The 21,653-nt window shown below is 47.1% G+C and overlaps 2 protein-coding genes across 2 annotated transcripts in view; one reads left to right on the top strand and one right to left on the bottom strand.

Moving 5' to 3' along the window:
- Positions 1-12,461, bottom strand: part of SLC7A6OS (solute carrier family 7 member 6 opposite strand) — a 30,150-nt gene extending 17,689 nt beyond the window's left edge. The window contains exons 1-3 of the mRNA XM_044270840.1: positions 12,294-12,461; positions 4,165-4,506; positions 2,020-2,220 (exon numbers count right to left, since the gene is read on the bottom strand). Of these exons, the coding sequence (XP_044126775.1) occupies positions 2,020-2,220; positions 4,165-4,506; positions 12,294-12,446 (696 nt within the window). The 5' untranslated portion in view covers positions 12,447-12,461. The remainder of the gene's footprint in view (positions 1-2,019; positions 2,221-4,164; positions 4,507-12,293) is intronic.
- Positions 12,462-12,523: 62 nt separating this feature from the next.
- Positions 12,524-21,653, top strand: part of PRMT7 (protein arginine methyltransferase 7) — a 63,045-nt gene continuing 53,915 nt past the window's right edge. The window contains exons 1-6 of the mRNA XM_044269532.1: positions 12,524-12,615; positions 15,315-15,449; positions 18,631-18,667; positions 18,789-18,938; positions 19,871-19,979; positions 20,211-20,323. Coding sequence (XP_044125467.1) covers positions 15,358-15,449; positions 18,631-18,667; positions 18,789-18,938; positions 19,871-19,979; positions 20,211-20,323 — 501 coding nt within the window. The 5' untranslated portion in view covers positions 12,524-12,615; positions 15,315-15,357. The remainder of the gene's footprint in view (positions 12,616-15,314; positions 15,450-18,630; positions 18,668-18,788; positions 18,939-19,870; positions 19,980-20,210; positions 20,324-21,653) is intronic.

Below are 21,653 nucleotides of genomic sequence, written 5' to 3'. Positions count from 1 at the left end.
TGTCTTTTCAACTCTGTAGGTCAGCTGTCAACCAAGGTTTCCCTGCAGTTAAGTCCAGAAGTCCTCAGGATAGGATATCAATATTAGATCAGCAGGGGTTCGACACCCGGGACTAGGGTTTTCACGATAGCAAAATTTTGATTTGATTTTCGATAACATAAAAAAGGTATTACGATACTCGATACCACGTGAAAAAAATAAAACCCCCAAAAAATCTGCGTGCATTCCACATTTTATGGAATGTCCGGCCCAAAATAGAACAGTCCTATCCTATTTTTTTTGGGGGGGGGGGGGGGGGGACGACAAGGTGACTAAATGCTGCACCTGAGGGGTTAATTGCCACGGATCGCAGTGCCCTGTCATAGAGGGCAGGTGCCAGGGATGTAATACCGGCCCCCACATCCTACACATATTAACAGGTTAAATATCTTCATTGGTGGCGCAGTGGCCACAGTCCCTCCCCTCCTCCACTCTCTTCTCATTGGTGGCAGCGGCGGCACAGTGGGGAGGGAGGGACTCTCTCCTTCTCCGATACTTCAATACCCAATGCAACCCTACCCGGGACCCCCTGCCGATCAGCTGTTTAGAAGGGCTTGGGTTCTCTGTTAGCGCTGCGGCCTCTTCCTAGACCATGTGATATCTCTGTACATCGGTCAAATGGTCCATTTGCAGCTCAGCCCTATTGCAGTAAATGGGCCTAAGCTGCAATACCAATCACAGCCGCTATACTGAAAATGGTGCTGTGCTTGGTTAGCTGCTGGAGTCCGCGGCGCTCACCAGAGGATAGGTCAGTGTTTCCCAACTAGTGTGCCTCCAGCTATTACAAAACTACAACTCCCAGCATGCCCGCACAGCCAAATGCTGTCCGGGCATGCTGGGAGTTGTAGTTTTGCAACAGCTGGAGGCACACTGGTTGGGAAACACTGCGATAGGTTAACATTATCATTTCCTGGATAACCCCTTTAGGTTACATGCACACGACCATATGTGTTTTGCGGTCTGCTATAAAAAATAAAAAAACGGACGACATCCGTATGCCATCTGTTTTTTTATTTTTTCGGATCATTGCAACAGTGCCTAAAACGGACAAGAATAGGACATGTTCTATTTTTTTTTGCGGGGCTACAGAACGGACATACTAATGCGGACAGCACACGGTGTGCTATCCGCATTTTTTGCAAACCCATATCAAATGAACGGGTCCTGCATCCTTTCTGCAAAAATTTTTAAAATAAACAAAAACATGGAACACGCACTGAAACAAACAACGTTCGTGTGCATGTAGCCTTAAAGTGTGAAAATCAGGGGACTGCCAGGAAAACACCCTTAGGCGTAGCCCCTAAGTCAAATCTGTTTGGTTACCACAGTGGTTCCATACCCACTGTCTAAGGCTACTTTCACACTTGCGTTTTTCCCTGATCTGGCAGGGATCAGCAAAAACACTTCAGTCACTGATAACCTTCTGCATCCGCTATGAACGGATCCGGTTGCATCATCCTTAACATAGTCAAGACGGATCCATCATGAACTCCACTGAAAGTCAACGGGGGACGGATCAGTTTTCTATTGTGTCCAGAGAAAACAAATCCGCCCCCATTGACTTGCTTTGTTGGTCATGCCGGATCCAGTTTCCTCCACATCCCATGACTGAAAGAAAACCGCAGCTCTCCGGTATGGGAACGCAACCAAACGGAACGGAATGCATTTTGGAGCACTCCATCCTGTTCAGTTTTATCCCCATTGACAATGAATGGGGAAAAAACTGAAGCATTTTTCTCCGGTATTGAGATCTTCTCCCGGATCTCAATACCGGAAAATGTAAATGCAAGTGTGAAAGTAGCCTCACAGGCATATCTACTTGGAGCGAGACATGTACCACTTAACGGACAGATCTGTTGCTGGAAGGCAATCGAGGAGGAAGCAGTCATAGCAACGCCCAGTTTTTCCACATAGAAATCTTTGTCTTTAGGGGAACATTTTTGTGAACACAGATCGGCTGATCTTAGGCTCACTTCTTACCAGCTCCTGCTCATAGTGGTATGGCTGAACAGAGAGAATGTCCTGGATCCAGTTCTGTGGAGACGACTCTGCATAGTAAATGTCATACACAAACTCGTCTGGGTTCTCCCTGTGCTCGGAGCCTTGCCCTTCCTGAGACACAGCCAGTCGTTCCCGAATCATCTTCACAGAATTACACATTATGGATTCTGGGTCAGAGGCCTGAAAAAAAAAAAAATATATATATAAAAAAATGTCACATTTCAAAACTTGTGATATCCAGAAAAAGAAACTAATGTTTGAAGGAATCAGCGGCAACATGCAAAATCTAGACACAAGATCCAATGTTCTCCCTCCTCACACATATGGCCATCTAGTGGACATGGTCAGATGCTCCACACTCAAGCCTTTTGAAAGGAAGTCTACTGCCACAGCTGAGCTTTTATAGAAAAAGTTCTGTAAGTTGATCTCTATGCCACAATTTTTTATACATTTGGTATCATCTGAAGAGTTACCAAAGCCAGTTTCACATAGTGTTCATAGGGTTCAGAGCTGAAGCCGGACATAATCTCATCCTCACTCATTAACCATGCGTAAGTGGAGCATCGGAGCAGTTCTTGTTTGATACATTGTGCAGGTCTGTTTTGTTTACTCCTTCACTATTCTAGGTGGAGACTTCCCCCTAGCAGTGATCCCGGTGACATCACCGACACAAGTTGGGGGTCTATAAAACAGCCTAGGGCAGCACTATACCACCACCCATTAGTGCCAGTGACATCACCGGGAGCTCTCTAGGACATACCGTTCCTGGGATGTTCCCAAAAAGATGCATTAGCCAATAGAAGCCTGGTCACATGAACCTTATCACTCAATAGAAGCCACTATTGAAGGGGGAGCGGGGTACTGCGGCAATCACTGTTAAAGAGGACCTTTCACCTGGAAAAACAATGTGAACTAAGTATGCTGACATGTAGAGCGGCGCCCGGGGATCTCACTGCACTTACTATTATCCCCGGGCACTGCTCCGTTCTCCCGCTATGCCCTCCGGAAAAAAACTCCCAGGCTGTGAGCTGTGTGCTGCGATTGGCCAGCGCTGCAGCCTAGGAGAAGGAGACGCCCGCAGGACAAGGGCAGACACCGCCTACTATAACTTACAGAGCGAAGGTACCGGAGGGCATAACGGGAGAACGGAGCGGCGCCCGGGGATAATAGTAAGTGCAGTGAGATCCCTGGGTGCCGCTCTCCATGTCAGCATACTTAGTTCACATTGTTTTTTGCTTATATGTATGAAGAACCTCATGTTCATTATTATACATTTTGCTTAGCAGCAATAGATTGATGGACGGCTATGTGCGCGATGTCTTCTTCTACAACTGTGATGTACAACCATTTGAAATATAACGTATATTATTAGAGGGGTTTTCCAGAACCTATCCTGAGGATAGGTCATCAATATCACATTGTGGGAGTCGGACACCCGGCACCCCCACCAATCAGCTGTTTTGGGCAGAATCTATACCATTTATGAAGCTGGATCAGGCAGTGCTGAACACCGTATAGTGGTCATCGGGGGTACTGCAGCTAAGCTCCAATTTATAAGGGCTTTCCAAGATATTTTTACTTATGACCCAACTTCTAGATAGGTCATCAATATCTGATCGGTGGGGGTCCAATACTAGGGACCCCCGCTAATCAGTTGTTTGAGAAGGCACTGGTGCTCACAGTAGTAAGCACAGCACTGTCCATGTCATAGCGGCTGTGTTTCGTATTGCAGTCACATGGCCTACGGAAAGCTGTGAGAAAACGGGTTGGGCTACTGTGAACACTGGTGCCTTCTCAAGCAGTTGATCATCGGGGTCCTGGGTGTTGGACCCCCACAGATCAGATACTGATCACCTATCCAGAGAATAGGTAATTAGTAAAAATATTTCAGAGAACCCCTTTAAGTATGCCAGCACCCAAATCTACAATGTGTATGAAGTACACTGTACAGTTTGTGACACTGCGGTTGTCCCAAACAGCTGATCAATGGCAGTGCCGGGTGTTGGGCCCCCACAATCTGATGAGCTATCCTGAAGACAGATCATCATCAAAATCTGTTACCCAGAGGACCCCTTTAACTTTCACTGAGGAGCATAAAAGCATCTTTGTAGCTAACATACAAACCTTTACATCAACAGCTTCCTTCTCTGCTTCCTCCTGCTCTATATCAAAGACTTGGATTGTCTCATCCGTCCTGGAGTCCACATCTTCTTTTGCGGAAGCCTCCACCTTCTCTGGTACATGTTGGCGTTCTTCCACGGGGCTGGCAGGCTGGCTATTATCACCCTCTCCAGATTTTGGCCGAAGGCTTGAGACTAAGCGATATCGGCTCTCTTGACGTTCAGCATCTTTCCAGGCTCTCAAATCTTTCTGGATCCGCTGCAAGCTCCCGATGTGGGGTCGGTGGACCTGGGTGGCACGGTCCCGGGATATGGCTTCCTGTACGTACTTCTGTACCGGTTCATTCTATCAACAAGACAGAAAACACGTATGGGTATAAAAAGTCTGGTTCTATGCAGCATATTACTTCAGAAGGAAAGCCATCGGCTATCTGCGGGCTAATATTGATGACCTATACTCAGGATAGGTCATCAATATCAGATCAACAGGGGTCTGACACCCACCACCCCAATACGCCAGAAGCTTTTCCCAGCGTTTTCATTTTTCTTCCCTGAGCCATTATTTTTCCGCTCACATAGCTGTATGAGGGCTTATTTTTTGTGGGACAAGTTGTACTTTCTAATGCCACCATCTATTATGGCATACAATGTAGTGGGAAGCAGGGAAAAAAAAAAAAAAAAAATCAAAATGGGGTGGAATTGGAAAGAAAAACGTTTCATGGGTTTTGTTCCCACAGCGTTCCGTTTGCGGCAAAACTGACCTGTGCCCTTCATTCTCTGGGTTAGTAGGATTACAACGATGTATTTTTTATTTTTTTTTTATTTTTTTTATGACCCCCATAACTTTTTTATAGTTATATATACTGAGCTGTGTGTGGCTCTTTTTTGCTGGACAATCTGTAGTTTATATTTATACCATTTTGGAGTGTGTGTGACTTTTTGATCACATTTTATATAACATTTTTTGGGGTAAGAGAAGAAAAGAAAAAAATTGCAAATTGTCCATTTTGACCCTTTTTTCCATTACGTCACTCACCATATTGGAAAAATATTTTTATATTTTAATAGTATGAGCGTTTTTGGTCGCGGTGATACCCATGATGTTTATATTTTTCATTTATGTCTTTATTTTTTTATTATATGGAAAATATATTTTAAAAGGAACCTGTCACCTCAAAAATGCCGCCAGCAGTACCTCATAGTAGCCCGCAGCCCGTTAATAATCATATATTTCATCCTGTTGTCCGATGCTGCGCAAGTTAAAAAAAAAAGCAGTTTTATTCTCCATCAGCGCTATAGTCCTGGCCTCCTTTCTTCAAGTCAAGCTAACCGCGCCCCCTAACCGTCGCTCTTGCCTGAGGGCGACAGCCTGCAGTGCGGCTGCGATCCCCTACGTCTCCTACTGCCGCTGTTAGCCGGGTTTCAGCGAAACAATGCGCATGCGCGAGACTTGGGGAATCGTGGCTTTGACTTCAAGGAAGTCAGGGGCCCTTGTTTGTCCAGTATTTAGGTCCTGATAAAGGAAAGGCTGCTAGCAAAAATTCCATAGCCAGGTGGATTAAGCCATCTGTCTAGCTTATGTTTCCTTACAGAAACCAGTACCTATGGGGTGGACGGCGCATATCTACTTCGTGGGCAGATAGAGCAGATGCGTCTATTCTCAACATTTGCAAAGCGGCTACCTGGTCTTCTGCTCTAACGTTCAATAGGCCTATAGACTGGACCTTTCTCCCGTCTCTGACCTTTCCTTTGGGCGAAAAGTCTTGCAGGCTATTATCCCACCCAAGCCCGCCCTCTCTCTCTGAGATCTCTACTGATGCTTTCATAGGACAATGGGAAAAAGCCGGAATTAGACTTACCGGTAATTCAATTTCCACGAGATCACCACGACGGCTACAAGGAGATTGACCCCTGACCTCTGTAGGGGCAGGAACAGAGAGAGGGTTTAAATCCCCCCCTCCCACCACCAGCACCAGTGTGTCCAAAATTACAGAGACAGAAAAAAGGTGGTGAGAACAAACATAATAAACCAAGAGGGTATTACTTCATAACCTCCCAGGTAAGGCTAAAGGAAGGGTAGGGAATATATGTGCCGTCGTGGTGATCTCGTGGAAATTGAATTACCGGTAAGTCTAATTCCGGCTTTCCACTTCATCACCACGACGGCTACAAGGAGATATAAAAAATTATAGCTTAGGGGGGGACGACCGCCTGAAGGACTTTTCGTCCAAAAGACAAGTCTGAGCTAGATAGGTCTAACCTATAGTGTTTTGTAAAGGTGTGGATGTTAGACCACGTAGCGGCTTTACAAATGTCTTCAAGGGAAGCTCCGGCCCGTTCTGCCTGGGAGGAGGACATAGCCCGGGTAGAGTGAGCTCTTAAATTTGAGGGGCAAGACAGGTCTTGGGACTCGTAAGAAATGGAAATGGAGTCTTTTATCCACCGTGCTAGAGAGGATCTGGAGGCTTTTAGACCCTTATTCTTCCCCGAGAAGAGGACAAACAGGTTATTGGATCTACGGAAACCTTTTGACACTTCAAGATACCGTAAGACAGAGCGTCTTACGTCTAGAGAGTGGAAGTTAGATTCCCTATCGTTAGAGGGATTATTGCAAAAGGAGGGTAAGACTATCTCCTGGTTTCGGTGGAAGTCCGATACTACCTTAGGCAAGAAACCCGGATCCAATTTAAGAATAATCCTATCATCGGTGATACGGAGATAGGGTTCCTGTATCGATAATGCTTGGATCTCGCCTACCCTTCTTGCGGACGTGATGGCCACCAAGAAAGCAGTTTTAAACGACAGATGTTTGATGGAACAATCAAATAGGGGTTCAAATGGAGCGAGAGTTAAGCCAGTGAGTACCACGTTAAGGTCCCAGCTGGGGATCCTAGATTTTAGAGAGGGACGTAGACGGGAGGCAGCTTTCATGAATCTCCTGATCCAGTGATGACTGGCTATATCTCGATCAAAGAAGCAGGCTAGTGCCGAGACCTGTACCTTTAGGGTAGAGGGTCTGAGACCTAGTTCAAGTCCCTGCTGGAGGAAGTCCAAGATCTTCAAGAAATTGGGCGGCTCTAAGTTTGGGGCCGGGTTCCCCATCCATGTACAGAATCTCTTCCAAATTTTTAGATAAATTGAGAAGGTAACCTTCTTCCTACTCGCTTTAAGGGTAGTTATCACTTGGTCCGAGAGCCCCTGTGACCTCAACTTCTGGACCTCAGGATCCAAGCTGACAACTTGAGGAAGCTTGGGTCTGGATGTAGTATTGGGCCTTGGTGAAGCAGGTCCCTCCTGGCAGGAAGAGGCCATGGGTCCTCTACTGATAGATTCCTTAGAGCAGGAAACCAGCTCCTCTTCGGCCAATAGGGAGCTATCAGGATTAGTGTCGTATCTTCTAGGTAGAGTTTCTGGATTATCCTGGGAAGTAGAGGCAATGGTGGGAACGCATAACTGAGATCCCAGTCCCAACGAATTGTGAGCGCATCCAACGCCCAGGGATTGTCCCGTGGGTTTAACGAACAGAACGTCGGTACCTTTGCGTTTCTTTTGGATGCGAACAGATCCACCTGTGGAGTGCCCCATCTTTCTGCCAGTAGCTGGAACACTTCTGGATTCAAGGACCACTCTGTCTGGTCTATCGACTGGCGACTGAGATAGTCCGCTTCCACGTTCAGTATCCCTTTTAAGTGGATTGCGGAGATGGAATTCACGTGGGATTCTGCCCAGTTGAAGATCTTCTTTGTAATAGACATCAGTTTCTCCGATCTCGTGCCTCCCTGGTGAGATAGGTACGCCACCGTCGTCGTGTTGTCTGAAAGAATCTTTACGTGTTGACCCCTCAGAAGTATCTCTGCGGTTTTCAGGGCTTTCCAGACCGCTTCTAGTTCCCTGAAATTGGAGGACTGAGAGCGGATAGTTGGGGTCCAGGAACCTTGAAACCAACGGTCTCCCACTGTCGCTCCCCATCCTTTCTCGCTTGCGTCTATAAGTACCTGAATGTAGGGGATTTTCTCCCAAACGACCCCCAAGGACAGATTGCTTGTGTTTTTCCACCAATCTAGGGAGGTTTTTACTGCCAGAGGGATCAGGACCTTCTGATCCAAGGAGGCCTGCTGTCTGTTCCAAGCTCTGAGGATCCACGACTGGAGGGATCTGAAGTGGGACTGGCTCCATGGGACGGACGTGATGCAGGACGAGAGAAGACCCAGGAGGCTCATAGCTTCTCTTATAGGACAGGACCTCCTGTGCTGGAATCGTCGGACCTTTAATTGAAGGTTTCTGACCTTGTCTGGCGGAAGGAAGGTATGTTGTGTTCGGGAATCCAGGATAACACCCAGGAACTGGATAGTGCTGGAGGGCACCAGGTTTGATTTCTTCAAGTTCACCAACCAACCCAGATCCTGAACGAGAGACAGAAAGGTTTGTAGGTCTCTTCTGAGTTCTTTCTCTGAATTGCCAATTAGGAGGAAATCGTCCAGGTACGGTATGATCACCAGTCCCTTGTGTCTCAAGAAGGCCATCATTTCGACTACCAGCTTTGTAAACACTCTGGGTGCAGATGATATCCCAAAGGGAAGGGCCGTAAACTGGTAGTGACGGGTTACCCTCTTGTGGTCCTGGATGGCGAACCTCAAGAACCTTTGTGACTCTGGATGAATTGGGACGTGATAGTATGCGTCCTGAAGGTCTACTGAGCACATCAGGGCATTCCTCTTTATCAACGGAATCAGGGATTTCAGGGATTCCATCCTGAACTTTCGATAGATGACAAATTTGTTCAGGGCTTTCAGATTTATGATTGTACGGAAAGAGCCTTCTTTTTTCTCTACCAAAAACAGGTTTGAGTAGAAACCTTGTTTTTGCTGTGTTGGCGGGACTTGTACTATTACGTCCGTTGCCAGAAGGCTTTGAATTCCTTCCAGAATCTTTCCGCGTACTTTGGGGGAATGTGGGTTGGTAACAATGAAGCGGTTTGGGGGAGATGAAGAGAGTTCGATCCGGTACCCGGATCTTATGATGTCCCGGACCCAAGGGTTCGGGGTAATGGACTCCCAAGGAGTCAGAAAATTCTTCAATCTCCCCCCCACTCTGACGTCATTGTTTATCCGAGGGTTTACTCTGGGAGGAGGAGGGGTTATTCCTACCCCTGCCCCCTTTGGGGTAACTCCAGCGTCCTGACTTCCCTTTACCCTTAAAGGGATTGTTCTGGCTAGTGGGGGCCCGAAAGGGATATTTCCTTTTGTAGGGTCTCTCTTCTGGGAATCCCTTTTTCTTGTCAGCCGCTTTCTCCAGGATACGGTCTAGGACGGGGCCAAAGACGTATTCCCCTGAGAACGGGATGGAGCAAAGCTTCATCTTTGATGTGTTGTCGCCCGACCAGCTTTTCATCCATAGGGCGCGACGGGCCGCATTGGAGAGTCCCGCGTCCTTTGCAGCGAATCTGACCGATTCCGCTGAGGTGTCAGCCATAAATGCTGTGGCGGATTTTAACAGGGGGAGGGATCTCAAGATCTCATCCCTAGGAGTATTATCTCTGATACGAGATTCCAGTTCCTCTAGCCACAGTTTCATGGATCTTGCAACTGAGGTAGCTGCGATGTTTGTTTTTAAGATAAGCATCGCTGCTTCCCATGATTTTTTTAAGAGGCTATCAGCCTTCCTGTCCATGGGATCACGCAGTTGAGAGGTGTCTTCAAAGGGCAAGGCAGTCTTTTTATTGACCTTTGCGACCTGAATATCGATTTTCGGTGTTTCACTGAAGATTTTAACTTCGTCCGTGTCAAACAACAGCCGGTTTTTAAAGGACCTGGACACCCCCAACCTCTTTTCTGGGTTGGACCACTCGTCCAACACCATATCCCGTATGTTCTCATTGATTGGGAACACCCGGGTTTTTTTAACCCTGAGTCTCCCAAACATCTCATCCTGGACTGAGTGTGCTTTAGGGGTTTCTTCGACCCCCATAGTGGCCCGGACTGCCCTTAGCAGGTCTGGCATCTCGTCCAAGGAGAAGCAGAATCTTTGATCTGATTCTGAAGTCTCAAGATCAGAGGAGACCGCCTCGTCCTCCCGTGTTCTGGAGGACGAGGCCTCCTCCTCTATAATCTCTGGATCAGATAGGGAAGGGGATGGGCCCCTACGTCTTTTTGAAGGGGGTGCATCCCTAGGTAAAGGTATCTGGGATAAGGAGGTTTTAACTTCCTCATGGATCATGGACCTTAGATCTTTAAGGAAAGAAGGCTGTTCCTCGGCGATCACATTAGATATGCAGTCCTTACAAAGCTTTTTACGGTAGTCGTCCGGTAGCCGTTTGAGGCAGGACACACATTTGGACTGTTTTTTGATCTTTTTCTGAGCCTCCTTAGTGACCTGGGGAGAACAACCCTTATTAGCTATGGTAAGTACACATGCTAACAGCAGGTTATAGCCCCAAGCCAGAGATGTGGAGGAGGAGGAACAAGCAACCTGGTACAGTGTATAGACAAGTACAGGGTAAAGGAAGAAGCGCTTCCCCACAGGGGACTTACTACAGGCGGCACAGAAGGGTCTCCAGGGGAGCGGGGTTCAGCCGACATGACTGCACGCTGGCTCCGATGTACGCCGGTACACTGAGACATTCGGCGCTGCTGCGCGCGAAAATTTGACTCGGAGACGCTTCTGAATGACGTCACTTCCTTCGGCACCCGGAAGTGACGACGGCCGTTATCCTGAAGCGCTTAGGCGCGCACCCGGCGATAGCCAAACAGGCCCGGCGGGAGATCGCGACCGGGAGCAGGCTCACATATAATAATGGAGCGAGGCCTCCCTCCTTCGCCCCTGCCCAGCGTTAGTACGGAGACCGCAGGAGGGCAGGGGGAACACCCGGTAGGTGTCAGGAAGTTCCGCTTTCATCTTCATCTCCCCGCAGGGAGACTCTCTCTGCCCCTGTCCTCTGTAGGGACAGGAAACACTGGTGCTGGTGGTGGGAGGGGGGGATTTAAACCCTCTCTCTGTTCCTGCCCCTACAGAGGTCAGGGGTCAATCTCCTTGTAGCCGTCGTGGTGATGAAGTGGAAATGATAATTACTCTTACTGGTAGTTTGATTTTCCAGAGTCCATGACAGCACCCTTATATTCCCTCCCTTGGTTTTGGTGATGGGTCCTGGTTATGGTGCACAGCAAATATTTTTTTTTTATTTGGATGAATTAAACGCAATGGATTTAGAAGGATAATTATCGGGGATGCTCTCCGTCTCTGAAGACCACTGAGGAATGGAGAGGCCCCTCCTTAAATATCTGTGGGTTCCCTGTCCTGGGCAGAGGATCCTCTCCCTGCTGGTGCTGTCATCGACTCTGGAAAATCAAATTACCGGTAAGAGTAATTATTTTTTAAGTTTTCATAATAGCTGTGAAGGAACAGGTCTTTTGGGCTTTGCTAATGTCTTCTTCAGCCATACTATTCCCCTCTTCAGATGCACAGCTAGATGCATTTCTCTCAGAAGCAGGGGCATCTCCATTCTGTGGAACCTGCCTGCACTGTAGATCTCAGCTAGCTCTGACACCCCCCCCACTTCCTCTTTGCTGTCTTCTAAATCTGTTATTAGGGATGGAGTTTGCCTGACAACCGGTAGTGGACTGACAATTTGGTGGAAGTGAGACCCCTAGTGGCCATGGCATTAAAGCTTTTCTCAGGTGGATGCAGGCATATTTTTTAAATTAAATTATTTAGAAAATTGCTATTTACACCATTCTCTATTAAATGAAACGAAATTGTGTGAAAGTACAGTGACCAATGTCTGGCCTAGGACCTCAACACCTCTAATATGTAATACAGTGTTCTTTAACCCCCAATTTTTTCTAAAGAAATACAACTCCCAAGAGGCTCCATCATCCACAGGGTTGTAGTTCCACAGGTTGGGGGATCGGGGGAGATTTATTAAAGTTTTATTTAATTCCCAGTCTCCATCACCCATGGCAACTAATCACAGCACAGCTTACATTTCTTATAGCGCTCTTAAAAATGAAACCTGCGCTGTGATTGGTTGCTATGCGCGACAAGCTCTGTCTCGTGCACCTGTATACCAGCCTACAGGAGGAGCACGGCATGCTGGGACTTGTAGTTCCAGCGCACCAGGCGGTGGACGGCGCTTACCTGGGAGGTGACGGTAGCCACTAGCTTGAACACTTGGGTGGTGACGGACTCCGGGGTCTTCTCCTCAGCCCGCGGTCTCTTGCAGCTGATAATGAGCGCCTCCGCCGGGTCTGCACACCGCTTACGTTTCACGCGCAGCACAGCAGCCTCCATTGCCGGTCAGGTGATCTGTCGCAGTGCTCAGTACGTCACTGTCGGCGGCCGGGTTGTCTGGGCGGCCATGTTTTGTGTGGCAGGGTTGGCATCGCACACGTGCTTCCGGTATGTTGCACTGTGGGAAGATGGCGGCCTCCAGCGTACCAGCATTGTCAGTGTGGCAGAAGTAAGTGGCAGTGAGATTCTTATAGCAGTTCCTTTAATGTACATGTGCAGAACCAATCACCCTGTGCTCCTAGTCTAGTGCACTGTGATCCATGTACAGAGAGCTCCCCCTAGTGGTAGTGCAGGCAGCTGTATAATCCATGTGCAGTGAGCTCCCCCTAGTGGTAGTGCAGGCAGCTGTATAATCCATGTGCAGTGAGCTCCCCCTAGTGGTAGTGCAAGCAGCTGTATAATCCATGTGCGGAGAGCTCCCCCTAGTGGTAGTGCAAGCAGCTGTATTATCTATATGCAGTGAGCTCCCCCTAGTGGTAGTGCAGGCAGCTGTATAATCCATGTGCAGAGAGCTCCCCCTAGTGGTAGTGCAGGCAGCGGTATAATCCATGTGCAGAGAGCTCCCCCTAGTGGTAGTGCAGGCAGCGGTATAATCCATGTGCAAAGAGCTCCCCCTAGTGGTAGTGCAGGCAGCGGTATAATCCATGTGCAGAGAGCTCCCCCTAGTGGTAGTGCAGGCAGCTGTATAATCCATGTGCGGAGAGCTCCCCCTAGTGGTAGTGCAGGCAGCTGTATAATCCATGTGCGGAGAGCTCCCCTAGTGGTAGTGCAGGCAGCTGTATAATCCATGTGCGGAGAGCTCCCCTAGTGGTAGTGCAGGCAGCTGTATAATCCATGTGCAGAGAGCTCCCCCTAGTGGTAGTACAGGCAGCTGTATAATCCATGTGCGGAGAGCTCCCCTAGTGGTAGTGCAGGCAGCTGTATAATCTATATGCAGTGAGCTCCCCCTAGTGGTAGCCTCAGAAGCTGTATAATGTATATGCAGTGAGCTCCTCCTAGTGGTAGTGCAAGCAGCTGTATAATCTATATGCAGTGAGCTCCCCCTAGTGGTAGCCTCAGGAGCTGTATAATGTATATGCAGTGAGCTCCTCCTAGTGATAGTGCAAGCAGCTGTATAATCTATAATATATATGCAGTGAGCTCCCCCTAGTGGTAGTGCAAGCAGCTGTATAATCTATATGCAGTGAGCTCCCCCTAGTGGTAGTGCAGGCAGCTGTATAATCTATATGCAGTGAGCTCCTCCTAGTGGTAGTGCAAGCAGCTGTATAATCTATATGCAGTGAGCTCCCCCTAGTGGTAGTGCAAGCAGCTGTATAATCTACATGCAGTGAGCTCCCCCTAGTGGTAGTGCAAGCAGCTGTATAATCTATATGCAGTGAGCTCCTCCTAGTGGTAGCCTCAGGAGCTGTATAATCTACATGCAGTGAGCTCCCCCTAGTGGTAGTGCAGGCAGCTGTATAATCTATATGCAGTGAGCTTCTCCTAGTGGTAGCCTCAGGAGCTGTATAATCTACATGCAGTGAGCTCCCCCTAGTGGTAGTGCAAGCAGCTGTATAATCTATATGCAGTGAGCTCCCCCTAGTGGTAGCCTCAGGAGCTGTATAATCTACATGCAGTGAGCTCCCCCTAGTGGTAGTGCGGGCAGCTGTATAATCTATATGCAGTGAGCTCCCCCTAGTGGTAGTGCAGGCAGCTGTATAATCTATATGCAGTGAGCTGCCCCTAGTGGTAGCCTCAGGAGCTGTATAATCTACATGCAGTCAGCTCCCCCTAGTGGTAGCCTCAGGAGCTGTATATTCCATGTGCAGTGAGCTCCCCCTAGTGGTAGTGCAGGCAGCTGTATAATCCATATGCAGTGAGCTCCCCCTAGTGGTAGTGCAGGCAGCTGTATAATCCATATGCAGTGAGCTCCCCCTAGTGGTAGTGCAGGCAGCTGTATAATCTATATGCAGTGAGCTCCCCCTAGTGGTAGCCTCAGGAGCTGTATAATCTACATGCAGTGAGCTGCCCCTAGTGGTAGCCTCGGCAGCCAGCATTTTTTTATTTGACTGTGTGAAGTACCAGCAGGGGATTTGGACTTCTGTAACAGGAAGGCAAAGCTCAACCTCCATATAAAATGCATTTTAAAGTTAGGCTACTTTCACACTAGCGTTCGGGCGGATCCGTTCTGAACGGATCCGCCCATAATAATGCAGACGGAGGCTCCGTTCAGAACGGATCCGTCTGCATTATATTAGCTAAAAAAAGCTAAGTGTGAAAATAGCCTGGGACGGATCCGTCCAGACTTTCAATGTAAAGTCAATGGGGGACGGATCCGCTTGAAGATTGAGCCACATTGTGGCATCTTCAAACGGATCCGTCCCCATTGACTTACATTGTAAGTCTGGACGGATCCGCACGCCTCCGCACGGCCAGGCGGACACCCGAACGCTGCAAGCAGCGTTCAGCTGTCCGTGCGGAGGCGAGCGGAGCGGAGGCTGAACGCCGCCAGACTGATGCAGTCTGAGCGGATCCGCCTCCATTCAGACTGCATCAGGGCTGGACGGCTGCGTTCGGGTCCGCTCGTGAGCTCCTTCAAACGGAGCTCACGAACGGAAACCCGAACGCTAGTGTGAAAGCAGCCTTAATAGTGACGTCATGTTCAGATGTTCCTGTGATGGATGTTATTCTGAAGATATTGTAGGATGAACGCTGCAGGGGTGAAGTAAATGTGTACATTACCTTTTGTGATAAGATGGCATTCCTGATGTGCCAGGGCATAACTGTGTCCACCACATGGGTTGCTGTTGTGGCTTTGTCCTGTGGTCTGGGCCCTCCACGGATGTATTATGTATGTACTACACACTAAACCGCTGTTGTTTTTTACAGCTTTAGCTTCCATTGACATTGAGCGTTCGCAGGGATCGGGAGGATGGTGTTCTGTGGTCGGGTCAACCCCATCACTGGGTCCTTGGACTGGATAGAAGAGGATGAGAACTATGATTATCACCAAGAGATTGCCCGGTAAGTGGCATAGACAATAAGGTCCACACAACGTAGCCTAGCTTCTCGGTCAGTCAAGCTCCAGGGTACACGGGGTAATGGGGGGAATTTATCGACCCCAAGCACTGGAAAATGTCAGCAAAAAGCCGCAGATTTCTGCACACCATTTGTGCTAAAATTTAGCATCTTTTTGAGGTCTTGGTGCCATGCTTCCCACTTTGCTTAGCTTAGGGGGCATAGCCTCTCAGGGCCAGGAAACTTGACTATGATTTATGGCAGTTCTGAAAATATATTACAGCTCGCCACCGTTCTTTCAGCCCCAGGTCCTATTATCTGTCAGATTATGGGGGGTTAGAGTTTGTGAAAAACGCTCGTTCCCGATAATCTGACAGTGTAAAAGGTTGTGTCGTTCCGCCGGCCCGTAAAATCATTGCTCCTGCGCAGCAGGTTGTGGTGTACAGAAGACGATCTGCTGCGCTGCAGCAATGATTTTCTATGCGGACAAGAGGTCGCTGAATCGTCCGCTTGTCCCCATACAGCGGAGCTGATTGCTGCGTGTAAATGTAGCTCTCATCTCCGCCGATGATCTGGCAGTGATCAGGAGCGTCTGCTTCATTCCCGATCATCTGTGGGTTAAAATCATCCACTTTTATTTCCTAGTTTAAAATCACAAAGCTCAGGACATGATCACAATGCCGCCATGTTTCGGACAGCAGTCCTTGCTCATGGCACGTGCTTCAGATATTGAGCAAATTGTATTTAAAAGGGTTTTCTGAGATTTTTCTGATACCCAGGAGTCCAGCCCGTCAGCTGTTTGAGAAGGCACCAGTGCGGCCTTCTCCTTGTTTACTAAGTACAGCGCCGTACATCGTTTAGTGGCTGTTCTTGGTATCACAGCTCAGCTCCTTTCACTTCTATGGGGCTGAGCTGCTCCTGGGCCACGCGACTGATCTAGGAAAAGCTGTGTGTACTCAGATAGCAGATCGGCGGGGGTGCCAGGTGTCGAACCCTTCCGATCAGATACTGATGACCTTTCCAGAGGATAGGTCTTCAGTATTAATGTCTTGGAAAAACCCTTTAACCTTTGACGACATGTGCAGTACATAAACGGCGCATATTGTCTCTTTAAAGATGGCCCCTGCTGTTTCACACAGGCTTATAGATGGACGAGGGCTTCTTTTTTGCGGGACAAGTTGTACTTTCTAATGGCCTCATTTACTGTACATCCTATTTAATAGTGGGAGTCTGGAAAAAAATTCCAAATGGGGTGGAATGTAAAAGAAAAAAAATGCAAATCCTGCACAATTTCATGGGGTTGGTTTTTGTAACGTGCCACATTCGGTAAAAGTGATATGTTTACTCCATTCTGCGGGTCAGTATGATTATAGCGATACCACATTTTTATAATTTTATTGTCTTTTAATGCTTAAAAAAATAAAAACTTTGAAAAAAGTTACGGTATGTTTTTTTATTTGTATTACCGTATTCTGACCCCCTATCTTTTTTTTTATATATTTACGCCTACGGTGAGAGCTTTTTTTTTTTTTTTTTGTGGTGCGATCTGTAGTGTTTATTGACACCATTTTGGAGTGTGTATGACCTTATGATCAGTTTTTCTTCAATTTTTTTGGAGGTAAAGCAATGAAACAATGCTGAATCCGCTGTTATAACGTTCACTGTACGGAATAAATACATTTATATTTTAATAATACAGATTTTTTTGGGAAGTGGCAGTGTAAATGATCTTTATTTTTTATTGTTTACTTATTTTTTTAATTTTAAAATGGGGAAAGCAGGGTGATTTTTATATGTTGCTTAAATACTTAGAATATCTTTTTTTTTTTTTTTTTTTTTACTTTTTTCCACATTTATAAAGTTCCTCTATGGGACTAGAATATGTGATTTATTTATTTATTTTATGCACTTATATAGCGTTGACATATTCCGTGGCGCTTTAGGCTGGGTTCACACCTGAGCGTTTTACAGCGCGTTCCTACGCGCTATAAAACGCTCAACAAGGAGAAACCAATGATTCCCTATGGGAATGGTTCACACTTGGGCGTTTTACAGCGCGTACGATCGCGCTGTAAAACGCCCGACGCTCCAAAAAGTACATGAGCGACTTTTGGGGCGTTTGTGGCCATAGGACACTGTAGTGAATCACACAAACGCGCGTCAAACGCGCGTTTACTATTACAAAAACGCGCATAAAAATGCGCGTCAAAAACGCGCGTAAAACGCGCGTTTGCGCAACGCTCAAGTGTGAACCCAGCCTTACAGACATTAGCATCAAGCTGTCCCCAACGGTGCTCACATTCTACGTGATTATCAGATCATTTCTCCCATAGACTGCATTGAATTACCATTGCAGTCTATGAGAGGTTCACTATTTTCCTGTGGAGCCCTGTCACAGGCAGGGCTCTATAGTTACAATTGCTGGGGTAGCCTTGGATCCTTCACAATGACTTAGGCTACCAGAGAGAGTGAGCTGCTCCCCGATTACCGCGCGGGAGAGCCATTGGAGCCCCAGGAGCACAGCGCCCCACAGGAAAAGCCTCTCGGATGCTGTGTCAGAATTGACCGCGGCATCTAAGATGTTACATTTTTTTGATCACCGTTATTGCCGATCACAGACATTACCTCGGGGCGTCTACTGTGTAAAACGGCAGGCACCCAGCAGCTATGGCGCCCGCTCTGGTCTGGAATGGATGGGGGTTCACATATGTCGCTGCATGCTATGACTGATCAGCATGTGGCCAATTGCCTACTGTGCTTTCGTATATAACAATGCTTGTTTGCTCAGCGAGAGCCAGAAGAGTGACTGTCACATCTGTAGGACCCCATGGACATATTTGGTGTATGAGCCACAGTTTTCCCATGCATACATATAAAGAGTGTGAGCGTATGCTTACAAATGTGACATGGTTATCAGCAGCCTAGTCACAGTGAGACACCCCAGGGCACTCTGAGTACTTAGAAGAGATTCACTAAAAGGGTATTTGGTCGAGTGTTTTCAGCTCTCCATGGGAAATTCTTCTGATAGATGAAAACAGGAAGAGGAATGCAGATTTATCACTAGACTATATGACCAATCTCAGCCAAACTGGAAAGCCATTTCAACAGTGTAGATCTCTATTTGAATGTGTTTAGCGAATCCGATAGCCTTTCCGAATTTTTAAATGTTTGCCATTCTCTCGTCCAGGTCTTCTTATGCCGATATGCTACATGACAAGGACCGTGTAAGTATGAGAAGTAATTTTAGCTTATGAACATTTCCAGCCTTTCCCACTAATAAGCTCTTTGCTGTATGATCTCATTTCTAGTTGATCTAATTGCCACCATTGTGCATATGTTCTGCAGAATGAGAAGTATTGCCAGGGGATTTGCTCCGCAGTGAAGAGAGTGAAGGACAGAGGAGAAGAGGCCATTGTTTTAGACATTGGGACAGGGACTGGACTCTTATCCATGATGGCTCTCACAGCCGGGGCGGACTACTGCTATGCCATTGAGGTGAACTGTCCTGCTAAGATTAATTTGTATATACAGCAATGTTGTAATATATTTACGTCAAGTAACGCTGCATATTGTCTTAATGAGAATTGTTCTACCATATTGTATATGCAGCCCCTATGCATTTCCATGGTTATAGTCTTTAAAGGGCATTCCAGGATTTGAATATTGCTGGCCTACCTTCAGGATTGGCCATTAAAGGGGTTGTACAGCTTTGGAGCCCACAACCCCATTGGTCCAGACCTGTGCCTCTTAAACACCTTGAGCATAAAAAAAGGCAGAGTCGCCTCTGTTTCCGGCTGCTGCGGCCAGTCACAGACCTCAGCGGTCACAGCAGCCATGTACCGTTCAAGCCTCTGTGACCACTGAGGCCAGTGATGGGCCGGAGCAGTCACTTGACTCAGCTGCTTCATGGCCCTGTGGGGACGGAGTAGCGGCGGGACCACGGACAAGTCTTTCATTTATTTTATGTTTAGGGGCACAGGAGTTGTCAGATCAGTGGGGGTCAGTAATTTCAGAAAAAAGCTGCTGTCGGCCGTTGGTGCTGGAACTGCACGGCTCCATCCGTTGTGTAGTGAACAGAGCTGCTAACTGCTCGCATTCATTTTTTGACAGCCTATCCTGAGGTTATAGGTTATTAATATTAAAGGGACTGTCCACAAATCTGCAATCTGCACTGATTGCACTTTTACTAATGCAACAGTTTGGTTTAAAGGCGTCTAAGGCTACTTTCACACTTGCGGCAGAGCGATCCGGCAATCTACATGCAAAAGGACAGCATTTGTAGACGGATCCGGATGCAGATCCGTCTTACAAATGCATTGCAAGAACGGATCCGTCTCTCTGGATATCATCCGGAGAATCAGATGCGTTATATATTTTTTTCTGAGACCGCCGCGTGACGTAACCTCTCGGGTCTTATTATTGGGCAGGTTTTCAAGCCTATGGCAGATGCAGCAGTGCAGATAGTGAAAGCAAATGGCTTCAGTGACAAGATCAAAGTCATCAACAAGCATTCAACAGAGGTGACGGTAGGACCAGGTAAGAATGTACCGATTTCCGGAGGCTGAGATATCTGATCTTCAGTAGATTGGACTGAGGTAGCTGCTCCGCTGTGCATGGGACCCTGACCCAGAAGCAGGTTGTCTATGAACATTTTAGCCCTGCCTTTTGAACATTATGAGCTCTGGGATACAGCCGTGGTGCTCTACACATTACCAAAAATACAAGTTGAAGTTGAACTGATTTTTGATTATGTTGATGTTTGTGCAGACGGAGACATGATGCAGAAAGCCAACATATTAATCACAGAATTATTTGATACTGAGCTAATAGGAGAGGGAGCTCTGCCTAGTTATGAACACGCACAGCTTAATCTTATGCAGGTAAGTGGAGAAAATTATAAAATTCATGCTGGTTAATTGTAATGTCTTTATAGCAGGCAGAGCTGTATGAACATATACTGCCAATATTAACAGGCTGTTGCCTGCAGCCACCACTAGAAGGCGCTCAGGGGCCTGTTGCCTACTGCTATGTACTGAAATGAAAGAATGTCACATTATACAGTGGCGGCTATAGCTAGTGCTCTAAAAGTAGGTCTGTGTCTATGCGGGGGATTTGGGGCTGTATGAAAATCAGAACTGTGACCTCTATAAGCATTTATTACGAATTGAATCAGCATTACATTTTTATCCTATTCAAGGATGAGCTTTTCATTTTAAATTGATTTTCCTCTTTGGAACACTCCTTTCTTGCAGGATAATGGCTCTCAAATGGAAATGGCTAAAACAGATGCGAAATGTGTATGACGGATGCTTTAAATACAGGATTCTTTTTTTTTTTTTTTTTTTTTTTTTTTGTTCTTCTGACGGGTCAGAAGAATGGAAAACTAAACTGTGATGTGAACCCGCCCAGTCAGTACATTTTAAGGCCTCATGCACATGACCGTGCCGTGTTTTGCGGTCCGGGCTCCCAGAATAGAAATGCCTATTCTTGTCCACAAAATGGACAAGAATAGGACATGTTCTATTTTTTTGTGGAGCCATGGAGTGCTGTCCGCATATTTTGCGGCCCCATTGAAGTGAATGGGTCCGCATCCAAACCGCCAAAAATGAGGCTCAGATGCGGACCAAAACAACGTTCGTGTGCATGAGGCCTAATGCGCAGGTGCACTCCACCATTGCCAAAAATACAAAATCAAACAAAATGCAACATCACCCTGCAAACACAGACCATATAAACTAATTCTATACTCACTATATGAATAGGCGTGAGGTACGTAACAAATATATTTTGGATCAAAATCATTTGTGCCCATCCACCACGGCAAGGTGACTCTAATTGCTACCTCTTTAGGTGCCAACTGGCCTTCAATGAATTTAGGGAAGGCAGGGTCCACATATACACTGGACCCATTGCTACCTCTTCTGGTGCCGGCTGGCCTCCAGTGTATGCAGGGAAAGCTGTCTTCCGCTTTTTACTACACTAATTAAAATCAGCCCTTGGGAAAGATGGGTTAGCCAGGAGTGCCCAACCAAAATGGTGCACACTGCAAAGACAAAAACAAAGTTAATCAGCACATCATAATGCACAAGTGTGCGTCACCATTGCTAAAAATACAGTGCAGCAGCACTCTGCAAACACAGAGGGGGGCATTTCTCAGTCTAGTTTTGCACTGTGTGGTTGCATCAAATTTATTAAATGGTGCACAGTTTT

The sequence above is a fragment of the Bufo gargarizans genome, chromosome 10 (genome assembly GCF_014858855.1).
Source record: "Bufo gargarizans isolate SCDJY-AF-19 chromosome 10, ASM1485885v1, whole genome shotgun sequence".
Classification (NCBI taxonomy): Eukaryota; Metazoa; Chordata; class Amphibia; order Anura; family Bufonidae; genus Bufo; species Bufo gargarizans.
This window is presented reverse-complemented; position numbering and strand designations above follow the sequence as displayed.